We start from the raw sequence: 27,672 nt of genomic DNA on the forward strand, positions 1-27,672 counted from the left end.
AAGTATCAATCATTGTGCTATATATGGACACAAAAACAGTATTCCTCAAATACTTGTAGCAGCGCAGGGAAGAAGGTAATTGTGTGCTGAAAACTAATCTGAATAACCAGTCCTTTAACACTTTTACCTGGTGATGTATCTTTGTGTGTTTGGTTACGGTTAATTAAAGAATCCTTAAAGCAGATAACATGGTACAGAACACATCATGCTTGTCACCATTCCTGTTATCCAGGTGACTTAATGCACCATCTTATATTATACAAACAGCAGTAAGGACAGTGAAATATCAGTGCATTATACTCCAGAAAGTGCCTTATGATACCGCCCCCAAACTTTAGCTTTACAGCTTTCTATGATTTATTTAGGTATGGTTGGATATTCTTTTCACAGTGCACACATTCCCCTGGCTAATAGTTTCTTCTTGTGCATGACTTGTCCTTCATTATTTTGATTTGTAGCTGCCTCCCCCAGTCATCAGTAGCCTTGCACATTTCATATTGCACTCATGTCCCCCTTGTGGGAATTATTTTGTTTGCTTTTATAAATAGAAAATAAAAAAAATGTTCTGTACAATTTTACCATCTGTGGGCTGAAGTATGCGAGCCAGGGGGTCCCTGTGTTCAACTCCCAACTGATGAGGGCATCAATGGCCACCATCAAGCAATTCACAAGCATATCAATACGTAACCTCTTTCAATTAATCAGTACTAGTAGGCCAGGACAGAGATTCAGAACATAGTCTTTCTGATAGGAAAAGACAGAATGACCCTGATTTCTTCTTCGAGAAATGCCTGAAAGAAGAAAACTAAGCAACAGTCCGACAATGACAAGAGGCATTTGCTGCACAAGAGGTAGAGGAGAAGATGCAGATGTTAAGTGCAGCAGCACAGTGACCTCTCTGGAGAAGCTTCTAAGATGTGCATTTCTCTTGCTTCCATTCTAATGCCTTGGTCTCTTTAGGCTTCAATGCTCCCCAGACATGAAAATCCACAATATCCCCTCCACTAAAAGGGTCAAAAGGGCTTTGGCAGGGCTGGTAATGTTTGGAATAAATTAAGGAATGGGGGGGGGGGGGTTGGATTCCTTTAGATGTTCTTGGTGTTGGACATTTCTTGGCTGACTAGCAAGGTAGTTTCATTTTACATTTCTATTTTTGGATTTTTTTTGTCATTTTAAAGCCAAAAAAATTCAAAGCAGTTATAGGTAAGCACTCCCTTTATGTAAATCTTAGATCCATCCAGTAGATTCACAAAGGAACCGATGTAACGTTTTACAGTGGTGTGAAGCATCTTCATGTTGACTTCTGGTTTAAAGCAAGCCAGCCACACAGCAAAACATTGGTTGTGTCTCTTCCAAAGTGGCAGGTGGAATTGTCTGTGGGAGGGAGTGACATTTGAATGACTAGTCCGTTTACTTTGTTAGCGGGAGGCCGTATCCAGCAGTAGCGGAGTGGCAGGGGTTCCAGATCGGGAGACAGAGCTGCTTGCAGTGGGACTGGCCACTGGTGTGGCTGGAGTAGTAGGGGCTGGCGGTACATTGGATGGATGATGTACAGACTGACCACACACATGGTGATGTTTCTCCCAGTCCTTGTGCTGGCAAAATGAGCCACAATATCGGGCAGTGTTGCAGCCGCTGCATGTTTCACTTGCTTTTCGTCCACAGTTCCAGCAGCTCTACAAAGATTAGGAAAGTGGTGTTACCATAGCTTTGGCATTCTGCTGATATTAAAGGCATTTCTTAAACATTATTTCAGACATTATTACAATCCAAGGGTATATTAGCAAGGTGACCAGACCCAGTAACATGGCAACCCCCACTTCAACCTCCTCCCTTCAAATTCTCCAGACTTTTCCCCTGGGCCCAGACATTACACCTCTCCAAAACTTTGTTCAGACTTTACAGTACACATAAGCCACTTAGGGGTATAATCATAATACGACTGCTAGTCAGTTAATTGCTCTTGGCATTTGAATTACTGGTGATTTCAATGACATACTAGGATCAGAATAAGGAGGTATTGTGGCTGAGGAAAATGTGTGCTCTGATGCCCGGGAGTCAAGTTACAGGTTCTATGCAGGCAGGGTCTGTGGGGACACATTCAAACTTGCAATGGCAAATTAGAAAGCACACCTGGACAAATTAAGCTGATATAAAACCAGTAATATAGGGCTCAATATCATAAATTTACTCTAGGTTTAGTTTTGCCCTAAAACTGCCAATATTGTGGATTAATGAAATAGAGACTACAAGTTGTGCTTGGGCTAATAAAAGTAGCCATAAAGTTTTGTATAATACATTTTACTTTACAGCCTGGATAGCATTCCTCACCCCTTTATCTGTTCTTCACCATATCAGTTGCTATAGGCTGACAGTTTTTTTGCGGCTACCTTCTGTTGAGCCGCTAGGCTGTTACCTCACTTGAGTCTTCCTGCTGATTGATGACAGATGCTGCATTCTCTGATGCCTGGCGTTTTGCTTCCGCCAGTGTCCTTTCCATCTTGGCGCGTTCCAAAGTGATGAGATCGTGCGCCTTGCGCTCTGCTTCCGACACGGCTTTCTGCAGTTCTGACATAGCCTGTCGCTTCACTTCGTTCACCGCCTCCTCTGTGCGGGCAGAAAGGCAGCTCAGACAAAAGAAGCTTTGCACTTTGGGGCTCGGGTGTAGACAAATAGTTCAATGCAAAATACCAATTTCGTTCATTGCATCATAAAATATTGTTATTGTGGGAGGTTATATATAATAACAATGTCCAATACATTCAGTTTTGCATTGGGAGGAGGACCTAATGCTCACCTGCCTTCCTCCAGATCTCTTCAGGCATGTATCCTGCTTGAGGCCTGTGTAGGAAGTCCCGTGTTAGTTCTGAAATGAAACAGAAAAACTCATATTAAGAGCTAGCTAAATCTCATATTTACTGATCTGGTCATGATTACAGATGTCTCTGTATACTGTAGGTGCTTGATTAATATTTTTGTACTGTCACAAATTTATTGACTCTACTGTCATATGCTTGTATCTTTGAACAAAAGCTCACCAGTTGGGGAGGACTCTGTGCTAGATGAGTTGTTGTGGTGTCTTGTTTGTTGACCTGTAGAGCTGGTAGTCTTTTTTAGATCCTCTGCATCACTGTAGCGCCGTGTCCAATGGTTTAGCTCTTCTCGATCTGCTTCTTGGCAACGGCGAAGTACAGTTAGCGAACGCCTTGTTTTTTCCACCATGTCCATGATGCAGTTTAAAAGCTGTGAAAAATGAGACATTGGTCAGTGTAATATATGTCATATGTGGTTACAATCCTTTCCTCCTGACAAATCTAAACAGACACTCACGTTGTTGAGATGCTTCCACTCCTCTGCCCACTCCCGCTCCGTAAGTCTGTGGTCGATTACTTCATGGACAGCTGGGAGGCAAACCGTCAAACATTAGTAAGTAACATAGTAAGTTAGATTGAAAAAAGACACACGTCCATCAAGTTCAACCTTTTTACTCTATTTTAACCTGCCTAACTGCCAGTTGATCCAGAGGAAGGCAAAAAAACCCGATTGAAAGCCTCTCCATTTTGTCTCAGAGGGGGAAAAATTCCTTCCTGACTCAAACTAGTCCCTTGTACTATGAGCTATCTTACTTAACTCTGTATTCCCTCACTTGCTAAAAAGCCATCCAACCCCTTCTTAAATCTATCTAATGTATCAGCCTGTACCACTGATTCAGGGAGAGAACTCCACATCATCACAGCTCTCACTGTAATAAACTCCTTCCGAATATTCAGATAGAACCTCCTTTTTTCAAATTGGAATTGGTAGGGTTTTTTTTTTTTTAAAAAAAATTGATGTTTCTTGAACTTGTTTGTATATAAAAGAATCCATATGAAATAAAATCATCACTGGTGCAGCTCTGAGACACAGAATGGCAGGGTGTAAAAGGGAAACCTGAGGCCTAATTTACTTGCAGTGAATAACACTTTAGACCAAACACTTGCTCAGTGTTAAAACACAACTGTTCCATTTCAATGATGAGATATTATATGGGCTATTTCGCTGTATCTCTCTTATGTAGACGTAATGTCCTTCTATTTTTTGTCCAACATAAATAAGGTTATCCAGTAAGATTATCTTGCACTAACTACAGATGCTAAATTATATTCCTGGCAAGCCTTTGGAAGTAAAATGACTTGTTAAGTCAAATAAATGTACTTGATATCAGATACTGCAATGTATTGGAAAAAGAAGACTAGCACAGTAGATCTGTACCACTATGCTTCCCTCTTGTGGCTGTTCTTTTGCTCTACATGGAAAAGTACAACCTTTCCAAAAATTACTTCAGCCTTAGGGCAATTGCACATCAGGAGTTGAATTTGCTTCAGTCTCCCAAAATGCCTCAAGAGGAAACTTCAAGTGATTTTGGGAGACTGAAGGGACACATGGGTTTTACCACCAGTGATTCACGTTATTGCCAGTGGGAAAGCTTTTACGGGAGATTAGTCGCCTTCAGAAGCAGAGACCTATGGCAATTAATCTCCTGGTGTGACATTGCCCTTAAGTGGCTTTAATCCTGTTTCTAGTTTAATGGAAAGTTTATTTGTAAATGTCACCTGTCTGTCGATGGCGCTCTCGCATCTCCCGTGGCTCTGTGTGTCGATAATGGTGTGTCAGTACCATGTCCTCTAGGCGATAATGTTGAGTTGGTGGTGGTGTAGGGTGTGGTAGTCCATTAGATGGAGGGTGGATGAGTCCATTGCTGGGGCTAAATCTCTGTGCGGGGCTTGTGGTACATGTGCGCTTGGCAGGATGATCAGGGTGTACTCCTTCCTGTATATTCTCTTTGGTCCTGATGCAGAAAGGGACAAAAAGAGGTGAGAGAGATTAACCTTTTATTCACATAAGGACTAACTACTGTGATCAAGGTGAAAAATTGTTGCTGTGCTGCTCTATTATACTACAGGATATTTCCAGTATCTTAAAACATAGATATATTTATTAATTTTTCATATTCATTCATTTTTGGAGCAGGAATTTTCATATAAATAGTATACCCACCAAACACCACTCTAAACGTGTTCCAAGCTTGGTATGACCATTACAGAATCAAATGTTACAACAGGAGGAAACCCACAAACATTTTTGGATGAAACAGGCTCTTAGCAACTTTATTTCAGCCACAGACATATCATATGCAAAATTTCTGTTTTTTAAGAAAGACAGTCCTTCCTCCTTCATCAAAAGTGACATTTGCTGCTGTAGTGGTAAGAATGGGATAAATTGCTTCTTAGAATGACAGAGTGGGTCATACTGTAAATAATCATCTATGAATGCTGGGCAAAGTGCACTGATGAACTTACTCAGGTGAAGAACCAGTGTCATACTTTTAAGGTACGCAGATCCTGTGAGCATGCGGAACGAATACCCAGTAAGAACAGGCAGGGTAGAGGTGAACCCCATGTCCCACACAAGTGAGCTCACTCGGGAGAGCAATTTGTGATTATGTCCTTTACAGATTGGAGGGAACCCAAAAACATTTTTGCCGGGGGCCCACAAAGCAGGCTGAAAGATTAATATATTGATATATCGATATCATGTCATAATACTATAATTCCGAACATAGCCTCTAACCCTGCTGTCTACACTGTAAGCAAGTGCCAAAGTGTAGATCAAACACAAAATGGCAGTGCTTTGCTGTTAGCTGAATTCTTGCATTAATAAAAGGCAAACAACAGGGATGACAATTATAATTACCTGTCTGGGGTCCGACGCTTGCCATTCTCATTCACCTCCATGAGCAACTCAGGGGAATCACTGGGGGAACTACTCGAACTGGCATCAAAAAGAAGCTGTTCGTGCTGTGCCAAGTACTGGGCAGGGCTCTGCTTTGCTAAACGAGCACAATGCAGGAGCTCACGCTGCAACAGGGGAAGGTTAGCCTGTAATAGAGGGAAACATTGGGGAGTAATGTAGCACAAAAAAACTCCAGTGAGACATGATGTCATTTCTGCAAAAAGGAAAGCAGGGGCCTTATTATTGTCTGGGGAATATGCAATATTTTGTGGCACATTTCCCTCTGAGCCCTATAACCTACCACATGCCAGGTCTATATTGCTGTTTTGTAAATTCCTCCCAAGTGCTGTGCATCTGAACAAAAAGAAGCAAGAAGGGTAATCTAAGCGAAAGGTACATACCTTTAAGAAGGGGATTACAAATGGCCGCAGAGGAAAGTTTGTGGCCTCCTGCAACTTTGAGTGGAACTCCTCAATGGTAAGTGTGGAATTCTGCGGTAGAAAACATGTAGGTCAGTGGCACATGATGTCCCATACACCATCAGAAGGCTTAGGCCACAAACAAAACATGCAATAACTACAAAACACCTGTATTGTACATGCATGATGCATCTCATTCTACACATCCTAGTAATTTGTAGCTGGATACGAATATCATTTTCCACAGCCAAATATAATTCAGCAGAACATGGGGCTGATTACTAAAGGAGATTTAAAAATCAGTTGAGCAATATGGGAGCTCCTTTATTTCCTTACAAAAGCTGCTATGCAGAGGAGGACTGTTCTGTGGCTGTGCACCATCAATTCTTTAATTTTAAATAGTTTAATATGCATGCAATAAGACAGCTCCCACCATGTCTTATTAAAAATGATGTGCATTGTGGTGGGTACAGCAACAGTAAATCATGGCCGTCACCTTAGTCTGCTAATATAAAGTACTATTTATCTCACTTTCTATGTAGTCTAACCCCCTTTGGCTCTTCTCTGTACAGTTTTATATGTGATGCACATTGTTGCCTGGTAACACTGACTTGGTACTTTTTAAAAAAATACATATGCTCTACTATCATATCTCGCTGGCTATTTATTGGATCCAAACTCGAATAAACATTATGCTTTAACAGGCTGTTGCTTCCATTCAAATGTACAAAAGTCTACTCTAATATCAGTACAGGAGAAATCATGTGATGCCGGGAAGATATTTGTATTCTGCAATTAATAGATTTGGGCACTGCATAATATAAAGATGGCCACTGGAACCCAGATTGGTCACTATGATAGCACAGAGTTTCTCTTTTCTCATACATACCACTAGCCCTAGCACCAAAGTCCTCACACGTTCACCAATCTCCGGTGAAATGTCGCTGCCAAACTGCTGTAAGGTGGTAAGGAAACGCTTGAGCTTGCTAAGCTGCCGTGCTCCGCAGGCTGGAGGGAGCTGCTGATTCGTTAGTGCAGCAGAGGAGGAGGCAGAGGGCCCATTGCTAAAACCATTGGGGGTGGAGGGTGCTCCGTTAATGGCAGTCGGAGAGTGACTGCTCCCATTCATGACTGCAGAAGACAGAAAAAACAAACCTGTTATAAATATGCCCTATGAAATGTGTATAAAATACATCTTAAAAAGACTATTCAAATATTTTATCTCTGCACCTGCAGATTGTTAAATTGATTTCCATTTCACTTTCAATAATATGCTCTGTCTCTTCTTACTTTGCTGCATAGATCTTGTCGATTGTTACCTGCAAGCCTCCTTTCATATTATTGCCCATTGCAAAGGCCAGCCCCTACCTATACAGGAAAAAACTACACAAACAGAAATCTACACATTTACATATTAAACACAAGGCAAGTATGGGCCCTGCTTGTGTTTTTGACACTTAGATGACTGGCTGCCAGTTTAGATAGGACTCAGGTTTGCAGTTACTTTAGGGCATTCCCCTGCAGGGGGAACTCATTATCCCTAACTGATGTCTATCTAAGTCTATATCAGGCATTGATGCAGACGATATAAAGCAGCACTTTCAGGTCCAAAATCCCCCAAACACATTAGTGTACTGGGTATACACAGGAAAATTATGATTCAATGGGAGAAAACACTACAAAAAGGATAAACCATCTATGAGGTAGAAGTAAAAGTGTAGTTCTGGCTGCACTGCTTCATATTTGTAATTTAGACATAGCACATCAACCAATATTTTTCCTACAACTGCACACCATCAATCCATATTTGTCCTATAACTGGATGCAATGATGATAATACACTCTCCAGTGTGCTTCTGTGTGACCTGCAGTGTTTGGGCACTTTTTTTGTGAAGCAAGCACCTAGAATCTAGAATGTATTTTTATGAGCATAGGCAAAGCCTTCTTATACTGTATGTGTTAATCCCAGTCTGGGTATAAAGCATGTTCCCCCCCCCCACCCTACACATACAAACACAGAACATTTACAGTACAAGCGTTATGAAGTAACCTCCATCTGGCACTTATTCCCAACAAAGAATGTCCACACATAACAGATATGGTGCAGAAGGCAACAATCCCAGCATCCCACTACAAACAAGCAACCCAAACCAATGTCCAACCCAGTATCCCACTCACAACTGAAGGCTGAATTAAGCCATAACTACTATACCGTGACATGAACAGCTGGCACTATAAGCCTGCACTGCTGCTTCTACTACTATTACTACTACTACTAACCTATTTAAGGCTCAAGCACTATTGGGCTAGTTCCACATATTAATACTCCATGACCCACATGTATCCCAGAGTCCTCACTGTGCTAGCCCCTTGCACTAATTTAACATCAATATTGCTAAACAAAGGTATAAAACCAGTTTTTGCAATAGCAGTGACAGCGCCAAATGTCCAATACTTGTGTACAGTGCCATGTATAGATATATTCTTCAAGCAACAGAATATAAACCAGTGTCACCACAATTCAAACCTATGGCAGAACGAAGTGCACAGGTACAGGTAAGAATGACTTGGAAAGTGCTTAGAAAGGGCACACACAGTTATACAATTTGTTGTCTCACAATCATAGAGAATCAGCACAATGATATGTAGTGCCAAGCTCAGCAGTTAATGAACAACCGTGTGCTTCTGTCTAGCAGGCACAATCATTAAATATACCAGTCACAGGCACCACCTCTCACAAATCTTTACACACACAAGCTCCTGGGGGTCACAATTGGGGCCCCATATTGTCCAGTCAAGACTCACCTTCTAGAAAAGGTTAACGCCTCTCCCTCAAGCAGTCAGCTTGCTAAAAGCTCAAACACACACTGGCATCAAGAGCAGGCTGAGGGGTGGCCCACGAAAGAAGAGCCCAAAATAACCACATGCCCACAACTGACAGGTGGGATCCCAAAGTGACACAGTGCTGTGTGTGTATTTGTATGTGTTAGGCATGTCTGTGTAGAACTATGTTGCATCTCTTGCTGCAAACATGAATTTACTGTACTATGGCTAGCATGTTGTGCCCATTGGATTAGGGTTTAAGAATTGGATTTTTACTGATATAGAAAGATACACAATATAACATAGCATTAATGCACATGGACTACAACGATAATTAAAAAAAAACATTAAAGACATGGATTATAGACAGGCACAAACACATCTGTTCCTCTTCAGCTTAAAGTTAAACCCATCAGATGAGAAGCTTCCACCACCCCAACATCTAATTAAAGAACATCTGGTTTAAGGCTGCAGTGCATGAAGAGAGACGCTGCTGAAAATGAGAGCGACATCCACCCACGCAACAGAAGGCTATGATAACCTACCAACTAAATCATATCCACCTGCAATCAGAGTCTCTGCCATAAAAATCAAATGGGGGGGGGGGCATTAAGCGTTGGCCACAAAGTCCCACAAAGAGCTATTGTTTTAAACGAGAACATCCTCCACACCAGCAATAGCAACCAATGCAAATGGGAATATGTTATTTACCAGTTTGCAACCCTTTGTCAATAGCTATCAATGTGCATCTACAGTATATCTCATCACAGCCTCCATACTGGGGCCATATGATATCTAACACCAGTTCACTTTAAGGGCTCTTACTGACGAGCGGTTGTAGCTGCGCTACCCTGTGTTCCGTTTTTCTGCATTCAGCCGCAGGGAATAGACGCATTAAGTTTTTTCCAATGGGGCTGTACTCACACAGGCGCGTGTAGGCGCCGAACGCAGGAAAAATGCAGCATGTTGCCTCTCAACCTGCGTTTGGCGCATACATGCGCCTGTGTGAGTACAGACCCATTGAAAAAAGCTAAATGCGTCTATTCCTGCGCTCCCCTGCGGCTGAACGCTGAATAGCGGAACGCAGGGGAGCGCAGCTTCAACCACTCGTCAGTAAGAGCCCTTAAACAAATGAACTGCATTCCCTGCCTACCAAATGGGTTGGTTTTAGGATAGGGCAGAGAAGGCATCTACCCGGTCCCCAAGAGTAAGAAGGGTCCCTTTTTGGAAAAATGATGCTAAAATGACAGTTTACAGTTATAATAGCCTGAAATAGGTTATCTTAGGTGTTTTTAGCCTAAAGCTGGCCATAGACGTGCAGATTTACCTTCACATCGGACGAACGATCGTTCTATGCCACTAACCATTCAGATCAAATAAAGTAGTAAAAGAACAGATCAGCCGATGTTCTGCCCCTACAGCAATCGCACGAAAGTTATGTCCGACAAAAGCTGGTGACAGTCTCCCACTGATATTGTCAGATCGGCAATACACGCAGAGATATTATCGGCAGCCGACAGACATTTTCTAACCTGTCCGATCAACTGAACGACCGATCGGCATGGCCTGAAATATGTTGGCACACTCCACACACGGCCCGAAAATCGTACGAAACGGAGATTCGTACGATCAAATCTTTGCGTCTCTGGCCAGCCTTTAAATTTCCTGAATTGTCCTGAACCCATCTTCTCTTAAGCTGGCCATAGATGCAAAGATCCGATCGTACGAATCATCGTACGATCGGACTTTCCCATCTCCCGACCGGCTACTAACCATTCAGATCAAAGTCTTACCAGTCAGATTAGTTAAAGAACAGATCAGCAATGTTCTGCCCCTGACAGCAATCGTACGATATCTATGTCCAACCAAAGCTAGTGACAGTCTCCCACTGAAAATCATACGATCGGCAATACACGCAGAGATATTATCGGCAGCCGACAGAAATTTTCTAACCTGTCCGATCGACCAAACGACCGTTCTCGTACGATCAGATCTTTGCGTCTATGGCCAGCTTTACTCTCGCCCTTTGTCTGTTAACAGAGCAGTCTACCTATAACCTGAATGCACACACATGCCAATTCCTACACTCCCACCCATTCGGAAATCTTAAACCAATTTTTTTTTATACACAAAAAACTATTTAATTTTACAATCCCTGACAATATGAACTTCAAGCCAGGTCCTACCTTCTCTTTATGCTCTTTACTTGCTGTGTCTAAGCCTCTTTTCAGCACTTTATCTATAAATGTAAACTTGTCTAGTGAGAAACAAGCTGGCAGATCCAAGTGACACTTTTCCATCACAAATCCAATAACAAAGAGAAACCCACAAACATCTAAATATCATACTTGTGCTTGGTGTAAACGATGAGCTGCGGGTGGCCCCTTGGCTCAGTGCCGGTGAAGGAGGGGGCATGTTGGCTGGGCTATTCCGTGTCTGAGTCTTTATATCAGCCGGTGAGTCTGGCATTGTAACCACTGTATGCTAGAAGATACCTGTAGAGAGAGAGAGAGAGATTTAAACAAGGACAGACAAGACCTGGTAGTACATCTTGAAGGTAAACAGATTATATTGTACACACACTCACCTAAGAAGGGCTTCTTTTTGGTAAGAAAAGAGAGAGGTTGAAATGACAGGCCATAAGGAAGCTAGGATGGATGGAGAGATTACCCTTCAGGTGGAGTGTAGGGGAGGGGGAGGCACAGTACAGAGAGCAGCAGCTAAAGCAATCCTCACACACCTGCTGCTGGGATCAGCTGCAGTCCCCGCTCCCCCCCCACCATACTCTGCTATTATTAACCCTTGCCTGCTTGGGCACACAGCATTTCATTGCCAGCGACTCAGCCTGCAGAGTTCACTGCAGTTTGATAGTTGAGGACAGGTGTGTAGCAGCTGCTGGGATCTGTCCCAGTCTTCTATGTAACCAAGACCAAAGAAGGGAAAGAAGGGCAGGAGACAGAAGGAGAGTTCGCTGCCACGGGCTTCCCCGGTGCATACAGTAGACCACCAATCAAAAGGGAGATTTATATTATTCAGGGATGTAAAACCTGCAACAATCCAGTTGCTGTTAAATGGGAACACTCACCGTTCAGATAGCGGTTGTTGGGATTTAACAGCTGCTGCACATTGGACATTACAGGAGTTCTCCTCTCCTTTGTACATTTCTGCCATACCCAAAAACCAACCCTGGTTATCATTACCCTATGGGGGTTATTTACTAAGCCCCGAATGCAAAAATCACGAAAAATTCTAAATTCGTGATTTTTTTTTTTAAAATCTTAATTTTCGGGTTTTATTAAACCCAGAGACTGGAAAACTCAGAATCTGAAATCCCAGCATCTCAGACCTGTCGAGGTTGCATATAAGTCAATGGGAGAAGTTCCAATGATTTTATTGATTTGCGCTGGGTCTCATGCCAAATCCCGAAGGTTTCGGGCAAAAATCTGAGGTTTCGGATGAAAACTCCAAAAAATCTTGAAAATCGGGTGAAACCTCCGAAAAAATCATGAAAATCTGAGTATTTACCACAAAGCAAATTTTCAGAAAATGTAATAATAAATAAGCGTTAAAAACCCGAGTGGCTTAGATTGGAGTTTGTAGGAGCCAATATTGAGATAATTTAGGATCTGGATAAATAACCCCCTATATGTGCTTTCATATGCCCCCAGGATTGGAGGTCTGGCCCTCTATTCTGGTGTTGAGCTCCAATAGCAGCCAATGAGGGAGCCGTTATCCCCAAAGGAATGTATATACATAAAATATGATGCATTTGTGGTGAATTTTTGACAGGTCCTGGAAAACTCCACAACTTACATCACAGGCTCCAGCCAGGAAATCTCCTCCTATATTCGGATTATTTTTTATTTGCTCACTAATGGTGTGCAGCTGGAAACTTGTGTAAATCTGACATCTGGTTTCTATCAGCTTGAATCCCTGGAGAAAGCCTGCTCTCCCACTGTGCTCACAACTCTCTAGCAAATACAAGTGAGTCACTGATACCCCTATACGCCACAGATTTAGGTCAAACTACAGAATAACATAATAATGTGTAGTAAAATGTCACAATTCTTTCACCTGTAGTGGTGTCATTGTGATTCCAGGTGGCCAATGAGATGCTGTTTTTATGTCTTTATACCATGCTTGAAACAAAAATGAGAAAAGAGAAAAACACCTTGGCAAAAGTTGGACGGGATCTCAGTCTCAGTGGTGACCTAGAGTCTGTAAGGAAAACTATACCCACAGAATGAACACTTAAGCAACAGATAGATTATATCATATTAAGTGGCATAGTAAAGAATCTTATCAAACTGGAATATATATTTAAGTAAATATTGCCCTTTTACATCTCTTGCCTTGAACCACCATTTCCTGATGGTCTGTGTGCTGGTCTGTTAATTGGCTCATGTGACCTAACATGTTTGGTATGTTTGTGTGCACCGTGAATCATACAATCCCAGGGGGCAGCCCTTATTTTTTTAAATGGCAGTTTTCTATTTAGGATTACCCAATGGCACATACTACTAAAAAAGTATATTACTATTAAAATGGCTTATTTAAATAAAGCAGGGTTTTACATATGAGCTGTTTTATGCAATATATCTTTAGAGAGACCTCCATTGTTTGATGGGTATAGTTTTCCTTTAATGCGTCTGTTTTCTTGCAGGTGGCTCACAAAAAGGAGGAAGTCTGTCCTGATTGGTGGCACAGAGATGGATGGAACAGCTGCCCAGGCAGATAATATGTAAAAGAATGGCAAATGTGGCCTCCCTTATTAGCTTGTATCACTGCTCTTCTGGATGCTGCAGTGAATAACACAGATAAGACAGAGGCAGCAAGTGAGATGTACAGAATGGAAAGATAAGAGATAAAATAATGCAGAAAGGGAAACAAGAGCCAGGGAAAGAGGAAGCGAGAGAAGGAGAGGGCGTGAGAAGCAGAGGTGTTTGAGGAACAAACAAACCAGAAGAGGAGGGTCCTTGCATATGTCAGAGGAAGGGTTAAATGCGTTCCCCCAAGCAGCATGTTCACAGTTCTTTAAATGGCTGGAAATGCAGAGCAGATGTTGGAAGGCTGATCCCAGCCAGAGCCAGGCCTGCTCCTAAATAAAGTAAAGTATTCCTGAAATCCAGAGACAAGCCCCAGCCAAGAACAACTCCAGATAAGACCCTGAGACACGGGGCTCCATCTGGTCTGTGTTATGGAAACACTCAGTGCAGCTGGGAGCCAGAGACTCCCCTGAGCAGGGGAATGTGCCTCTCATACAATAGATGCATACCACCAGAGCACAACTCACACTGTGCTCTGTAAACCCCATAACCAAACTTTGGCTTTGTAGGTGTTGTTGCATTACAACTCCCAACATCCAACAGGGTTAAAAATACATTAATAATATATACATAAATACTGTAGGGTATACTATGCTGAAAACCCACGTGTACATTGATATATCTCCCTGTAACCACCAGAAATAAATCTCAGTGTTCCAGGGAGTCAAAATAGGCCCTGGCATTCCAGGTACAAAAAGGCCCAAACAGTCCACCACCAGCCCACTAAATACTGACTTTCTATGTCATCTTAAAGCAGCCCCTCTGGCATTTGCCAGAACCGACATATAGCCAGTCCGGGTCTGCAGTGTTCTCTGCTGGGCTGCAGGTCTCTAGGAAATGTAGCATGCTACTGCAACTTTCTTGCAACATAAATCCCCTCACAGACCAACCTTTGTGAAGTGCCAAAGGCAAACTAACCACTTGTGCCTTGTACAATGCAGTTAACAGTTTCTGACAACCCCCCAAATTCTGCCCACGCGACTGCAGAATAAACTGGTGCCGGGGTGCCAAGAGAACAACACACTTTTAGCAATACAATCACAGAGAAATGGCAGGTGCAATTTGTGCTAAAAGAAATCCATAGATATTTTTATTTAAAGCATCAAATGAACAGGTGGCAACATGCCATATAACTTCTGTGCCTCAATCTGAAACTGCTAATATCCCCCCCCAACTATCATTCTTGCAGAAACTGCTAATCTACTATGTAACAGACCTGCACTGATAAATATTCTTGCCTTGTAACAAAAAAGCACCACTAAACATTCTTCTGTGCTACAGTCTGACATAGTTTAATATGTCCCTTTATCATTCCTGCACAGGCCAATGTATCCCTGTAACAGGCCTGCACAGTATATTATGCCGTCTGTAACCACCTAGCACAGCCACAGATTGAAATGCCCTTATGTCATAGTGTCACAGACCCACAGAGCCTAATAACTCCTCTATGTTACAAACTGTCAGAGCCTAATAACTCCTCTGTGCTAGTAACATGCTGAGTCTAATGTCTTCTCCATGCATGAGACCGATGCTGAGCCTAATTTGCCCTTTATGCAAGTCAAAGCTTAATATCACCTCTAAGATACAGACTGTCAGAGCCAAATATCCCTTCTGTGCCGCAGACACTGAGCCTAAAATACCCTTGCAGATGTCTTTCTGTTACATCATTTGAAAGCCAAATATTCCCCTCCCTGACACAAACATGCAGATACTAACACTTGTTTTTAATGGTATAGCCCAGGGGTCCCCAACCTTTTTTACCCGTGAGCCACATTCAAATGTAAATAGATTTGGGGAGCAACACAAGCATGAAAAAGTCATTTGGGGTAACAAATAAGGGGCTGTGATTGGCTATTTGGTAGCTCCTATGTGGACTGGCAGCCTACAAGAGGCTCTACTTGGCACTATACTCAATTAAAACTCGCTTCCAAGCCTGGAATTCAAAAATAAGCCCCAGCTTTGAGGACCCTGAGAGCAACATCCAAGAGGTTGGAGAGCAACATGTTGCTCACGAGCTACTGGTTGGGGATCACTGGTATAGCCAATCAAACTATATATGCCTAATACCTGATTATACTTATATATACAGGCCTGCAAATTATAAAACCCCTGACCAATTCTTACTTACCTTCATATTATAAGCAACTATCATTTTTTTCATCAGAACCAGTCCCTGTAATTCCTTGCAGCCACATTTCTATGCAGAGGGAGGTATTACACACTTAAAGGAGAACTAAACACTAAAAATCCCCATGTTTTATGTACTGAAGTTATTGCACCAATCTAAAAGTTTCAGCTTGTCAATAGCAGCAATGATTCCAGGACTTCAAACTTGTCACAAGGGGTCACCATCTTGGAAAGTGTCTGTGACACTCACATGCTCAGTGTGGGCTCTGAGCAGCTGTTGAGAAGCTAAACTTAGGGGTCACTAATTATCCAGCAGAAAATGAGGTTGGTCTCTAATATAAGCTGATGCTACATGTCTGATTATTAAATTCTGATGCTAATTGCACTGGTTTCTGTGCTGCCATGTAGTAATTATCTGTATTAATTACTAATCAGCCTTATATTGTGACATTTATATTGTACGTGTACTCTATATTGTGAGTTGGTTCCTAAGCTCAGTAAGTGACAGCAGAAAGGGGAAAGGTCCCCATGTGGGACCGAAACGTTGGATAAGATGAGTGAATAAATCAACACTTGTTTTCACCTAAATATCACAGAGTGTGCTGATCTTCTATTCATTATTACTACAAACTTGATCGTGCACCTCTGACTTTGTCATTGACTGAGTGCGGGCACTGTCTGATTATATATATATATATATATATATATATATATATATATATATATATATATATATATATATATATATATATATATATATATATATTGTGGCAAGCTGGCGGCTTGTACACGTAACTTTTAGGGGGATTAGTCAATGGTGAGCAGGCAGCATAGGAAAAAGGAGCCGAAAGACAGGGACACACAGCTTCTTCAAGGAAAAACAGAGATTTATTTTCCAACTTTACACAAACACAGTATTGTCCACAGACACAGGGGTGACCATTTTATCATTCAAACAAATAATAAAATAAAAACCTAGCCCATTGGGCACTACCTTCACACCTTGAAGCAGTCCCTGACTAGGCTGGGCCCCTTGTGGACTACCAGCAAACAAAACAATTGTTGTGGCTCACCCCTGTACTCACAGTCTTTGAGTGAACCTTTTAGCCTCCTGGCTTTTCTCCAATGTCCCACACAGACAACAACTTGGCTCTTAGACACAGCCACAGGCTCCCTCTGCTTCTGGCAGGATCAGGCGGCACTCCCAGCTCCTCTGGGAGTTCCTAACACAGCCAGGTCTCCTACCTGCTGTGCCCTGTTGAGAGACACACTCTCCCATTCCAATTAACTTTAAATAGCCTTTCCACAGGACAGCTTTCCTGTGGAAGGTGAACTCCAATCTCTGGACTGGCTCTATGGAATGGAGTCCCTGGCTACTGAAATCTTTAAACAGAGCACTGATTCTCTGTTTAATAACTCCCTTCCTGGAGCCTCTCTCAGTACCTGGGGAGAAATTAAAGGCTAGAGTGACCTTTTTCCACCTTTTCCTAGTCACTCTACCACAATATATATATATATATATATATATATATATATATATATATATATATATATATATAATATATATATATATATATATATATATGCTTCAGAGTTTACCGGTTGCTACTTCTGTTTCATTTAAACCATGTTTCCACGGCTTTCATGCTGGCAACAAATAATTTGGAAACCAAAAGAACCAACATGTAAATTCACAGATGTAGTACTATCTATAAAAATAAAAACTGAAGACCAAATGCATTTTCCTCTGTAAACGGCTCTTTAGTACAGAACTAACCTGTAGAACCTCTTATACCCTCTACTTTACAGCATTTTACAGAAACCCGTTTCCCTTCTAATGAAATATTATTGTTCATGTCCCAGGGTCTCATCTGCACAAAGGTTATATTGTACACATCTGTTTCACCTTATCCATTTTGCAGCCCAGTAATCAAACCTGTTCCAGGATAGAGTTAAATGAACGGTGCTAATAGTGCAAAGAAAGCCATTCTACAACCTAAACCCATCATCCAATCAATTTTTGATATATTATACAATAAAAGTGTACTTCTGACCTACGTCAGGCTGTTCCACAGCTCTAAGAACTCTTCTTGAATATTTGTGAACATATTTTTGCTGCAGACGAATCTGTTGTGCTGTGGGGTAAAAAACAAAAAAACATGCTCCCTTGGGGGCATATGTATCCAAAATATTTTACTCTAAAACTGAATACAAAAGGTAATCTAAAATAAAATGTTTTTTTAAGCATGGACCAGGAAACTACCTCTAATTATTGGAATTATTTTGGCTGCTTATCTATTGTACATTCTAGCGATGTCTAGATAGGCCTCATCAGAAGGTCTATCTAAAGAAATCGCAGAAGCTTCTAAAAGAATTACATTCCACTTTGAACAACTTATGTACAGTATATTTTGTGATTAAGCCTTAAAGGGAAGCAAACTGGTGTATACTTAATACTAACTGATTTCAGTTATGTTGCATGGCCTCCAGTTTTGTTGCTGATCTTTTTTTGTGTAATAAAGGACTAGCATACTACAGCTTACTTCTCCATTCTAATCCATACAATCCTACAAAAAGTATGTTAGTCCATTTAAAATAAGGTTAAAAAAAACTATACTCATTAGAACAGAGCATTTCCTTATCCCCACCCCAAACAGATTGAACACCAAGGTGCATTTCATTATAGTAACTGCATTGTTCTTTAAAAAAAAAAAAAAACATCATTTAATTAAACCTTTGGGTACCCACAATATGTTAGATGACAGCTACAAATACAGGCTCAATATTCTTTGGATAGGATAGGTACACAACTCCCAGTGAGCTAAAAGGTAGTAGTGCTGATGTAGTCTTTAAAGCCCCATTTTGCAAAGAAGTCACGTTACATTGCTTATATATTTATTACACTTCTCCATACTGTTAGTCATTCACGTGCTTCACATTTGTTTATATAAATATGAATTGCTTGATACCTCTATTAAAACCATCTGCCATGTAAATGACTGCCAATTAACTCATCCTGTTTTAATTACCCTGATAATTGAACTTACTGTGTGTACAGAATGACATGGGAATATTAGATGGGCACTGGAATTATACTGGGCCAGCACTTTAAACACACAAACAAAAAGTAATAATCACGGCAGTAACTTATTTACATACAGAATGAAGATCAGGTCAGCATAGTCTGAACCCAGTTTAGATGTGGAACGTGAAATGTAGAATTAAGTAGAATTAACACAGAATAACCATCTTTTAAGCCCTGATATCACTGGAGTATCACTAGTATCACTTCACTATCTGAAGTATCACTAGTGCGTGTACATACCATCGTCAAAACCCTGATCTACAATAAGCTCTCTTCATTAGGATTCCTCAACTATTTCCTAATGGAAGCAGCAGCCATATTGTGCAGTACATTAAGTACAAGGGCTGTGCATCCAAAACATGGTAATGGCCTTTCTATGCTCCGTGGAGGGATTTAATATCCAAGGGACACACTAACTGTGACACTGCCAATGCTGTGGAACTAACCTGTCTCTGTGGGTTGTTCACCTTCAAATACTTTTTTCAGTTCAGTTGGTTTTAAATAGCAGCAGAAATAAAGACTTTTTCCAATCTCTTTCTATTTTCTATTTGTAACCATTTATCTAATATTGAAGAGAAACGTTTCAATTTTTCACCTTTTAAAGCAGCATGGGGGGGGGCTCAACACTGTTTTAGATTGATACATTTAGTTGATACATTTAGTTGATACATTTGTTATCATTAGCCCTGCTGAGCAGAATCCCAGAGTTTCATTAAAGGAGAAGGAAACCCCCTGGGGGAGGAGGGAGGGGGGCAACACAGGGGAGGGGGGAGGGGTTTTGCGCCCAGGGGGTTTCCTTCTCCTTTAAAGGGGGAACTTCAGGTTCCAAACCGAAATTTGGTAATGAGGCCCAAATAACACAGAAACCACTAATATACCCATCACAGTTACCCGTTTCTATAAAAAGTATGAATAAATGCCATTTTCTATGCTGAAATCCAGCTGTTTAACATTTTTCTTTCTGCATCAGTTGAAATCCTGGCAGGGAAGGAGGGACTAAACACTGATGTTACAAATTCAATTTAATTTACAAAATAACGGTAGTCAGCCAGCTCAGCAAAGTAGTCAAACAGATCAACAGGAGAGCAGGTGGCTAGGCTTAGGGAATTGTTCCAAACCATTATAAATCATGAAAAATCTGCATAAAGGTTTACTTTTCAAAAAGCTATTTTTTGTGGAGGTCCTCTTTAATGGCAGCTGTTATAATTAATACAATAGTTTTTAATATTCCACAGATGCTGCTGAGAAATATATCAACTAATGTAGCAAATTGTAACAGTTCAGAAAACTCATGGATTACTGAGCTGCCAGACTTGAACACTAGAGACTGGAAAATGAAACTTTAAACTTAAATTTTGGGAAAACGGTAAAAAAAAAATAAAAGATGGAAAGCAACTGAAAAAGTATTTGGTTATGGTCTGAAAACAAAACAAAAAGTGTTTGCAAGGTGAACAACTCCTTTAATTTCCTAAGAAGTAAAATACAGGACCTGCTTAATTAACAGAAATGTATTAATGTATAAAATAAGTAAATGTTTCACATATACTATATATATATATATATATATATATATATATATATATATATATATATATATATATATATATACACTGCTTCCATGAAAATTTTTTTAAAAAAAATCCTCTAGAAAGTACTGACTATTTTGAATGTGAATAGTAATAAGGTAACATGCGGCTTAGTTTAAAGGAGAAGGAAAGGCTTAAATTAAGTACACTTTATTAGGTCTATATAAATACAGCAGTAAACCCTCAAAGTAATGCTGCTCTGAGTCCTCTATTTATCTCTCTCTCTCTCTCTCTCTCTCTCTCTCTCACTCTCTCTATCATCTATCTATCCATCCATCCCTCTCTCTCTCTCTCTCTCTCTCTCTCTCTCTCTCTCTCTCTCTCTCTCTCTATCCATCCATCCATCCATCCCTCTCTCTCTCTCTCTCTCTCTCTCTCTCTCTCTCTCTCTCTCTCTCTCTCTCTCTATCCATCCATCCATCCATCCATCCATCTACTGTATCTATCTATCTATCTATCTATCTATCTATCTATCTATCTATCATCTATCTATCCACATGTAGGGGGAAACAGGCCTGACAGGTAATATGTAATATATAATATTTATATGCTGACAATGTAGTTGATAAAATGCTTAAACATAATGTAGGCACTATCCTGTAATGTTCTCCCTCATTGGCATAATTTTTTAAGCATCTGACATGTTAAAAAAATGTGATAGACTTTAGTTCCCTCATAAATATACAGTGGAAGATACTGTACTTACATAAATGCCACTACTGCTTCATCTTAAGAAACTGCTTCTAAACTACATAATTTCACCAAAAGCTATTGCCATTTTTTGTCAAATTTTTACAGTGAGGTCACTGAACTAAGAGAAAAAAGAATGTCCTTACAACTGTGGGAGAAATTCAATATAATGTATCCAGGTACAACTGGTGTAAAAGACAGTCTATTTTTTTTTCACAAAACTCAAATATCACAAAAAAAGAATGGGAGGATAATAATGCCTTTTCATTTTTCCTTACAACTAACAATTTCAGTCAGTTTGGTGTACAATTTGGGTAGTAGTGACATTTTTCTCAAGAACTGTTATATCAAATTGTGGTGACAAACCGTGAAATTCCTCTACAACTGTAAGTTGTCACCCCAAACAATTTTTGTGGGTGGTAAGAACATTCCCAGATATATCAATTAAACAATATAATTTAATTACAACAACTTTATTGCAATTAACTCTATGGCTGAATGGAGAATGGGAAATTCCTTGGCACAACCCAATTCCAAGAACATACTGTATATTAATGTAGCAAGAAAAAGGAGAAGGTATTATCTAAAACAGACAATTCTTCCTCAACGCTCAAAATCCAAACAATGAAACATACAAAAATACAAAAATTCTTGTTAATGTGTTCATAATAATATGTTCATATAATAATATGTAGTGAGTATATTGTATAATGAACTCACTAACATAAAACTGATAATGAAATGGGATACAGGCAGTGGCGTAACTAGATGTTACTGGGCCCCACAGCAAATTAATTTTAGGGCCCCCAACATATTGAGAGGTTGCCCTGTTTTACCAATATATATTGTAATGGTTTATTAATTAGGGCCTCATGGGGCCCCTTATACCTTCTGGGCCCCTCTGCAGGTGCAGGGTCTGCTTCCTCTGTAGTTACGCCCCTGGGTACAGGATTTTCCCCTGGTTAAATTATCATTTATTACAAGTGCTTACAACCAAGTTGCCCGGTAATAATTAAGCTAATTAATATTTAAAGTTAAAGAGATAATCTATATCTAAATTATCTCCAAGATGGTTTTTAAAATGACTATACTAATTTAGTTTTAATTACTATTTGTTTTAAGAGGGTTATCAGTACAACAAGAAGGAAATAAATAATGCATGAATATTTACAGGATAACGAATTTTAGAATTATATTAGCCCATGTCTAAAGGTGGACATACACGGAGAGATCCGCTCGTTTGGCGAAGTCATCAAACCAGCAGATCTCTCTCCGATATGCCCACCTTGAGGTGGGCAATATCGGGCTGATCCGATCGTGGGCCCTAGGGCCCAACGATCGGATCCTAACGAATGGGAATGGGGGTCGGATCGCGGGACCGCATCAACGAAAAGATACGGCCACGATCCGACGGGATTTTTTGTCCCATCCGATCGAGATCTGGCCGACTTTCGGCCAGATCTCGATCGGGGAAGCCTGTCGGGGGGCCCCATACACGGGCCAATAAACTGCCGACTTGGTCTGTCGGCAGATTTTATCGGCCAGTGTATGGCCACCTTAAATTAGATTTGCTTATGCAGCACTTAAAATAACATTTCTCCACCACAGGTTACATTTTAAGTCATTTAAGAAAATACCCAGTGGCCACATATAACCATATGCCTTACTTAAAAAATTTCTGTTCTATAGCAGAATAAAATCAATATGACTTCAAGTGCCATAATCTAGTGATTCCAAGAATAAAATAATTTATGGGAAGCTTCTGCGAAGTAGCAAGGAGACAAGACACCTATGAAAAGTCCATTTTCTACTCTGTGGCAATCTATTAAGGACTTGCTAGTTTTGTGGCAAGTATAGTATTGTACACATATGAGCTGAAATGTACTGTAGACTATACCCTTAGTGATGTCTTCACTTATTATAACACTGATGTCACTTGTGTCTCATGACATAAGGAAATAACATACATTCTTTTGTAACTTTGGACTGTGGTTTTGTGACCTCTAAAATCCTTATATTTTACCAATGGTGGCACATTAGTGATTATATATATATATATATATATATATATATATATATATATATAATATTATAATATATAGTAACAGAGATGATAAAAAATGTATTTTAATAGTCTGGCTCGTGCATTATCGTTGTTATATCACTAGTGAACATGGCATTAGTTTACAGTAAAGAAAAGTACGAGCATTTTAAAAGGCTGGTATTAGCAAAGGAGGACTCTAGTAAAAAACAAACAAGTAAAAAAAAATCAGCACTGCGCCAAACAACGGGATAGATTCTTGTTTTTGGTAAATTCCAGCTTAAGATATATAAACCCCACAATACAGAGGTGTATGTATGTATATATATATATATATATATATATATATATATATATATATATATATATATATATATATATATATATGCAGAAAAATGACACACAGCTCCTCTGTGCTTTTCCTGGGCCTCATATATATTTCCTATTTAAGCTTGTCACTTGCAGCTAGACCCCTGTCACAGCCAACTCCTGTCAGCCCCAGAATCACTGCCTGCACTCTGCGCAGCACAGGAATTCCGCAAGCAATACACAGGCAGCATTAAGAAGATTACATGCTGCATTGTTAGTGAGAGGACAAAGCTAGTTGCGAAGAAAGGGAAACAAAAAGCATTTAACCCATATACTGCCATGTTCTATTTTGTCTGGAAAGTGACAATTAGAAGTGGTTAATATTTAAGGTTTTTTTTCTGTGTTGTATCTTAAAACTTTTTAACCTTAAGCAGAGACATGTAATAAGGTGAAGCCCATTGCTGCTGACACCACTGGGATTGTACTGTTTAACCCTTAAATAAATAATCTTTGCACCTGCATGTTAAATCCCAGTGTTTCCTTGTAGGAGTAATTTAAATCATACAATCAATCATCCTGTGTGAACTACAACAAATCTTTCCATTTAGTAAATCTGATTGCAAGCTCAACTGCGATTTTATTTCTTTTTTTATCCATTAATTTGCCCCACAACATGCCTTTTTTTCTTGACATTTGGGGGCACATTTACTTAGGGTCAAATATCGAGGGTTAATTAACCTTCAATATTCGACCGTCGAAGTAAAATCCTTCAATTTCGAATATCGAAGTCGAAGAATTTACCGCATTTAGTACGATCGAAGGAAAAATCGTTCGTTCAATTCGAAGGATTTTAATCCAACGATTTTCCTTCAATCAAAAAAAAACTAGGAAAGCCTATGGGGACCTTCCCCATAGGCTAACATTGATGCTCGGTAGGTTTTAGGTGGCGAAGTAGGTGGTCGAAGTTTTTTTTAAGAGACAGTCAATGGTCGAAGTAGCCAAAAAAAAATTCTTCGAAATTCGAAGTATTTTTTATTCTATTCCTTCACTCGAGCTAAGTAAATGTGCCCCTTGGTGTTCTGGGTGTGGAGGGCAGCTTCATTTTAATTGAAAGCATGTGGTTATTATTATGTCTTTTTTTGAAGTGAATTGAGGAAATTTAAAACCCCAGTCTCCAAACAGTATTCTATCTACACTGTGTACAGGGGGCTAAGTACACACTTCATTGCTGACATTTGTCAGTGGAGTGTGGCCACACGGATAGAAAGTCCATAGATGTATGAGGGTTTGTAAAAGTCATTTGTTAGGGGATACAACACTGCACCACAAAATTAAAACAACACAACTTCAGTCCTGAAGAATGCAAGCTCTGTGGGACACAGTGAGACCGATGCTACTGTGTAGCTGAGATATATAGACAGACAGATAGATATGACATCATATAAACAGGTAAATAAACCCTGCATGTGATTGGCTAGTGTCAGCAAGTCTGTGCTACTCACCGGTGTCCTGGAGTCAGGCTGGAGGTCAGTGATCAAAAGCAGCAGGAAGCAGATCCCAGAGCCAATGGTCCCAGCAGAAGTAGATCCAGCACCATATCACAAGCCGGAGTCCCAGGGGTCACTTGCAGCAGCAGCAGCAGACTGTCCCTCCTCTATGGCTCGTGTCCTGCTCGCCAATGTCTCCTTTAATCTTCAGACTGATTCCCAGCTGTCACTTTGTCGCACAGTTCCTCGCAGAGCCGCGGTGCAACTTCTGTCGCCCTCCTCCCTACATCACTCACCCATTCCAAGTTCCTCGTAGCCGAGCAAGGATAAAGCTCTCCCAACTGAATGTGAAAAAAGGGTTCCCTCGACACTCAAGAGCAGAGGGGGTAAACTATTGCCAGCCCCAATGTTAAGATCCTGAAATGACAGTTGCCCGGATAGCAATGCAGTGAACGTCCTTCTAGTTTGTCCCGATGCCCAGCTGCCTGCTGCTCCTCTGGCTCCCAGCCTCACACTGCCTCTTCCTCACTTCTTCCTCACCTCCAACATCAGAGCTCTGCTCAAATGAGCGTGTGGGGGGATCGCCTGTAGGGGGAGCTGAGCCTCCTCTTCCTTCCTCATTAACCCCTTCCACACGCGTGCAACAAAGAGAATACAGGGGCTGGTTGTTACATACACTTTTTACATGTTACCGTCTAGCAAGTTAAAGGGGAATGCCAAAAAAAACCCATAATTTAAGATTTTTGAAAAGTAAACATAATTTGAAGCAACCTTGCAGTATACATCAATTTTCATGATTTGTAATGTTTCCCTATGCCTAGTCCCCTGCTCTTCTGCTGATCTCTCTGGCTACTTTGCTGAGCTGGGTGACTACTGTTAAGCAGGGCCGGGCCAAGTTAGTTTGGCACACTAGGCAAGGGCTTCAATCAACCATTTCCCACCTAATCCCACCTAATCACCTTACAACACATTAATGAATCAAACAGTACCTGTGTCAGCCTGCAGCCAAAATATTGCCCCCGATCTGTACCTGTGCCAGCAGCTCTTAAAGTATTGCCCCCGATCTGTACCTGTACCAGCCAAAATATCATCCCCAAATCTGTACCTGTGCCCCCAGCATTGCCCTCTAAGTCTGTGCCTGTGCCACCAGCATTGCCCCCAAGTATGTACCTGTGCCATCAGCATTGCCCCCAAGTATGTACCTGTGCCACCAGAAGAATCCGCCCACACCGCCTGACTCTCTACTCTTCAACACCAACATGCCAGGCCAGCACTTGCAGAGTGACGTCACCACGCGCTGCGGCACTTACTACAGCGCATCCACTTTTCACTTCCACATCCGTCAGGCAGTTGATGGCGCAGCCGAGCAAAGGGCAAGTAAGAGGGAGGTGGGGACTGGAGTAGAGTGGAACGCTACTGCTGGAGACAGGGATGAAGTTCAAACTTGAAGAAAAAAAACCCTTTCCTTTCTAAAGTGCGCCCCCCTATGACTGCACCCTAGGCAGCCGCCTACTCTGCCTACCCCTAGTTCCGCCCCTGCTGTTAAGCAGTTCTGGACTGGGAGTCAAAATAGGCCCTGCCATTTCAAGTACATAGAGACCCAACCAGCACACTAAATAGTAACTTTCTATGGCATCGTACAGCAGCCCCTCTGGCATGTGCCAGAACTCACAGATTGCCAGTCCGGGCCTGCTGTTAAGGTGACCATTAGGGTTGCCACCTGGCTGGTATTTTACCGGCCTGGCTGGTAAAAATGTTGGTTGATCCCAATGTTATTAATAGGCAAAAAAGATATATATCTAGGAAGGCCGGTATTTTTTTCCAGAAAATGTGGCAACCCTAGTGGCAATAGATGTAGAGATCCGCTCTCTGCGATATGCCCACATTGAAGTGGGTGATATCGGGCTGATCCGATCATGGGCACTAAGGCCCAACAATCAGATCATAATGGATCGGATACTGGCGGTCGGATCGCAGGACCGCATACACGCATAGATGCGCCCGTGAACCAACGGGATTTTTTAACCTGCCCGATCGAAAGGATATAGATCGGGGAAGCCCGTCGGAGGTCCCACACACAAGCCAATAAGCTGCCGACTCGGTTTGTTGCCAGCTTAAGGAAAGGAACATCACAGTACAATGCATTGTGGGTTATGTAGTTCCTGCATGCTGTCTGTAAGCTGTGGAGGAGTTGTTACAATTTGTAACATCAGTGTTTAGTCCCTCCTTCCCTGCCAGGATTTCAAATGATGCAGAAAGAGATGAACTGCCAGCATAGAAAATTGAATTTATTCATACTTTTTGAAGAAACAGGTAACTGTGATGGTTATATTAGTTGTTTCTGTATTATGTGGGCCTCTTTATCAAATTTTGGTTTGGAAGCCGGAGTTCCCCTTTAATATTAAAAGCAGACATATGTCATCGCTGTTCCATACAATCGCCACAGCCAAGTCTTTTTATAGGACTCAAAGGAAAAGCTTACAAGCTGCAGAGCGCAGCTAGTATCG

General features: G+C 41.0%; 1 protein-coding gene across 1 annotated transcript; it reads right to left on the reverse strand.

Moving 5' to 3' along the window:
- Nucleotides 1-237: 237 nt before the first annotated feature.
- On the reverse strand, nt 238-25,689 carry cbfa2t3.S (CBFA2/RUNX1 translocation partner 3 S homeolog; the record flags this gene model as incomplete). Its single annotated transcript, NM_001171987.1, is given in 12 exon segments — nt 238-1,676; nt 2,417-2,601; nt 2,604-2,607; nt 2,799-2,866; nt 3,039-3,243; nt 3,331-3,401; nt 4,593-4,828; nt 5,734-5,918; nt 6,174-6,263; nt 7,081-7,322; nt 11,363-11,509; nt 25,181-25,689. Coding segments are annotated over 11 exon segments (1,665 nt in total). The 5' UTR covers nt 11,484-11,509; nt 25,181-25,689.
- Between the last annotated feature and the right edge of the window lie 1,983 nt (nt 25,690-27,672).

Source organism: Xenopus laevis, chromosome 4S (genome assembly GCF_017654675.1).
Source record: "Xenopus laevis strain J_2021 chromosome 4S, Xenopus_laevis_v10.1, whole genome shotgun sequence".
NCBI lineage: Eukaryota > Metazoa > Chordata > Amphibia > Anura > Pipidae > Xenopus > Xenopus laevis.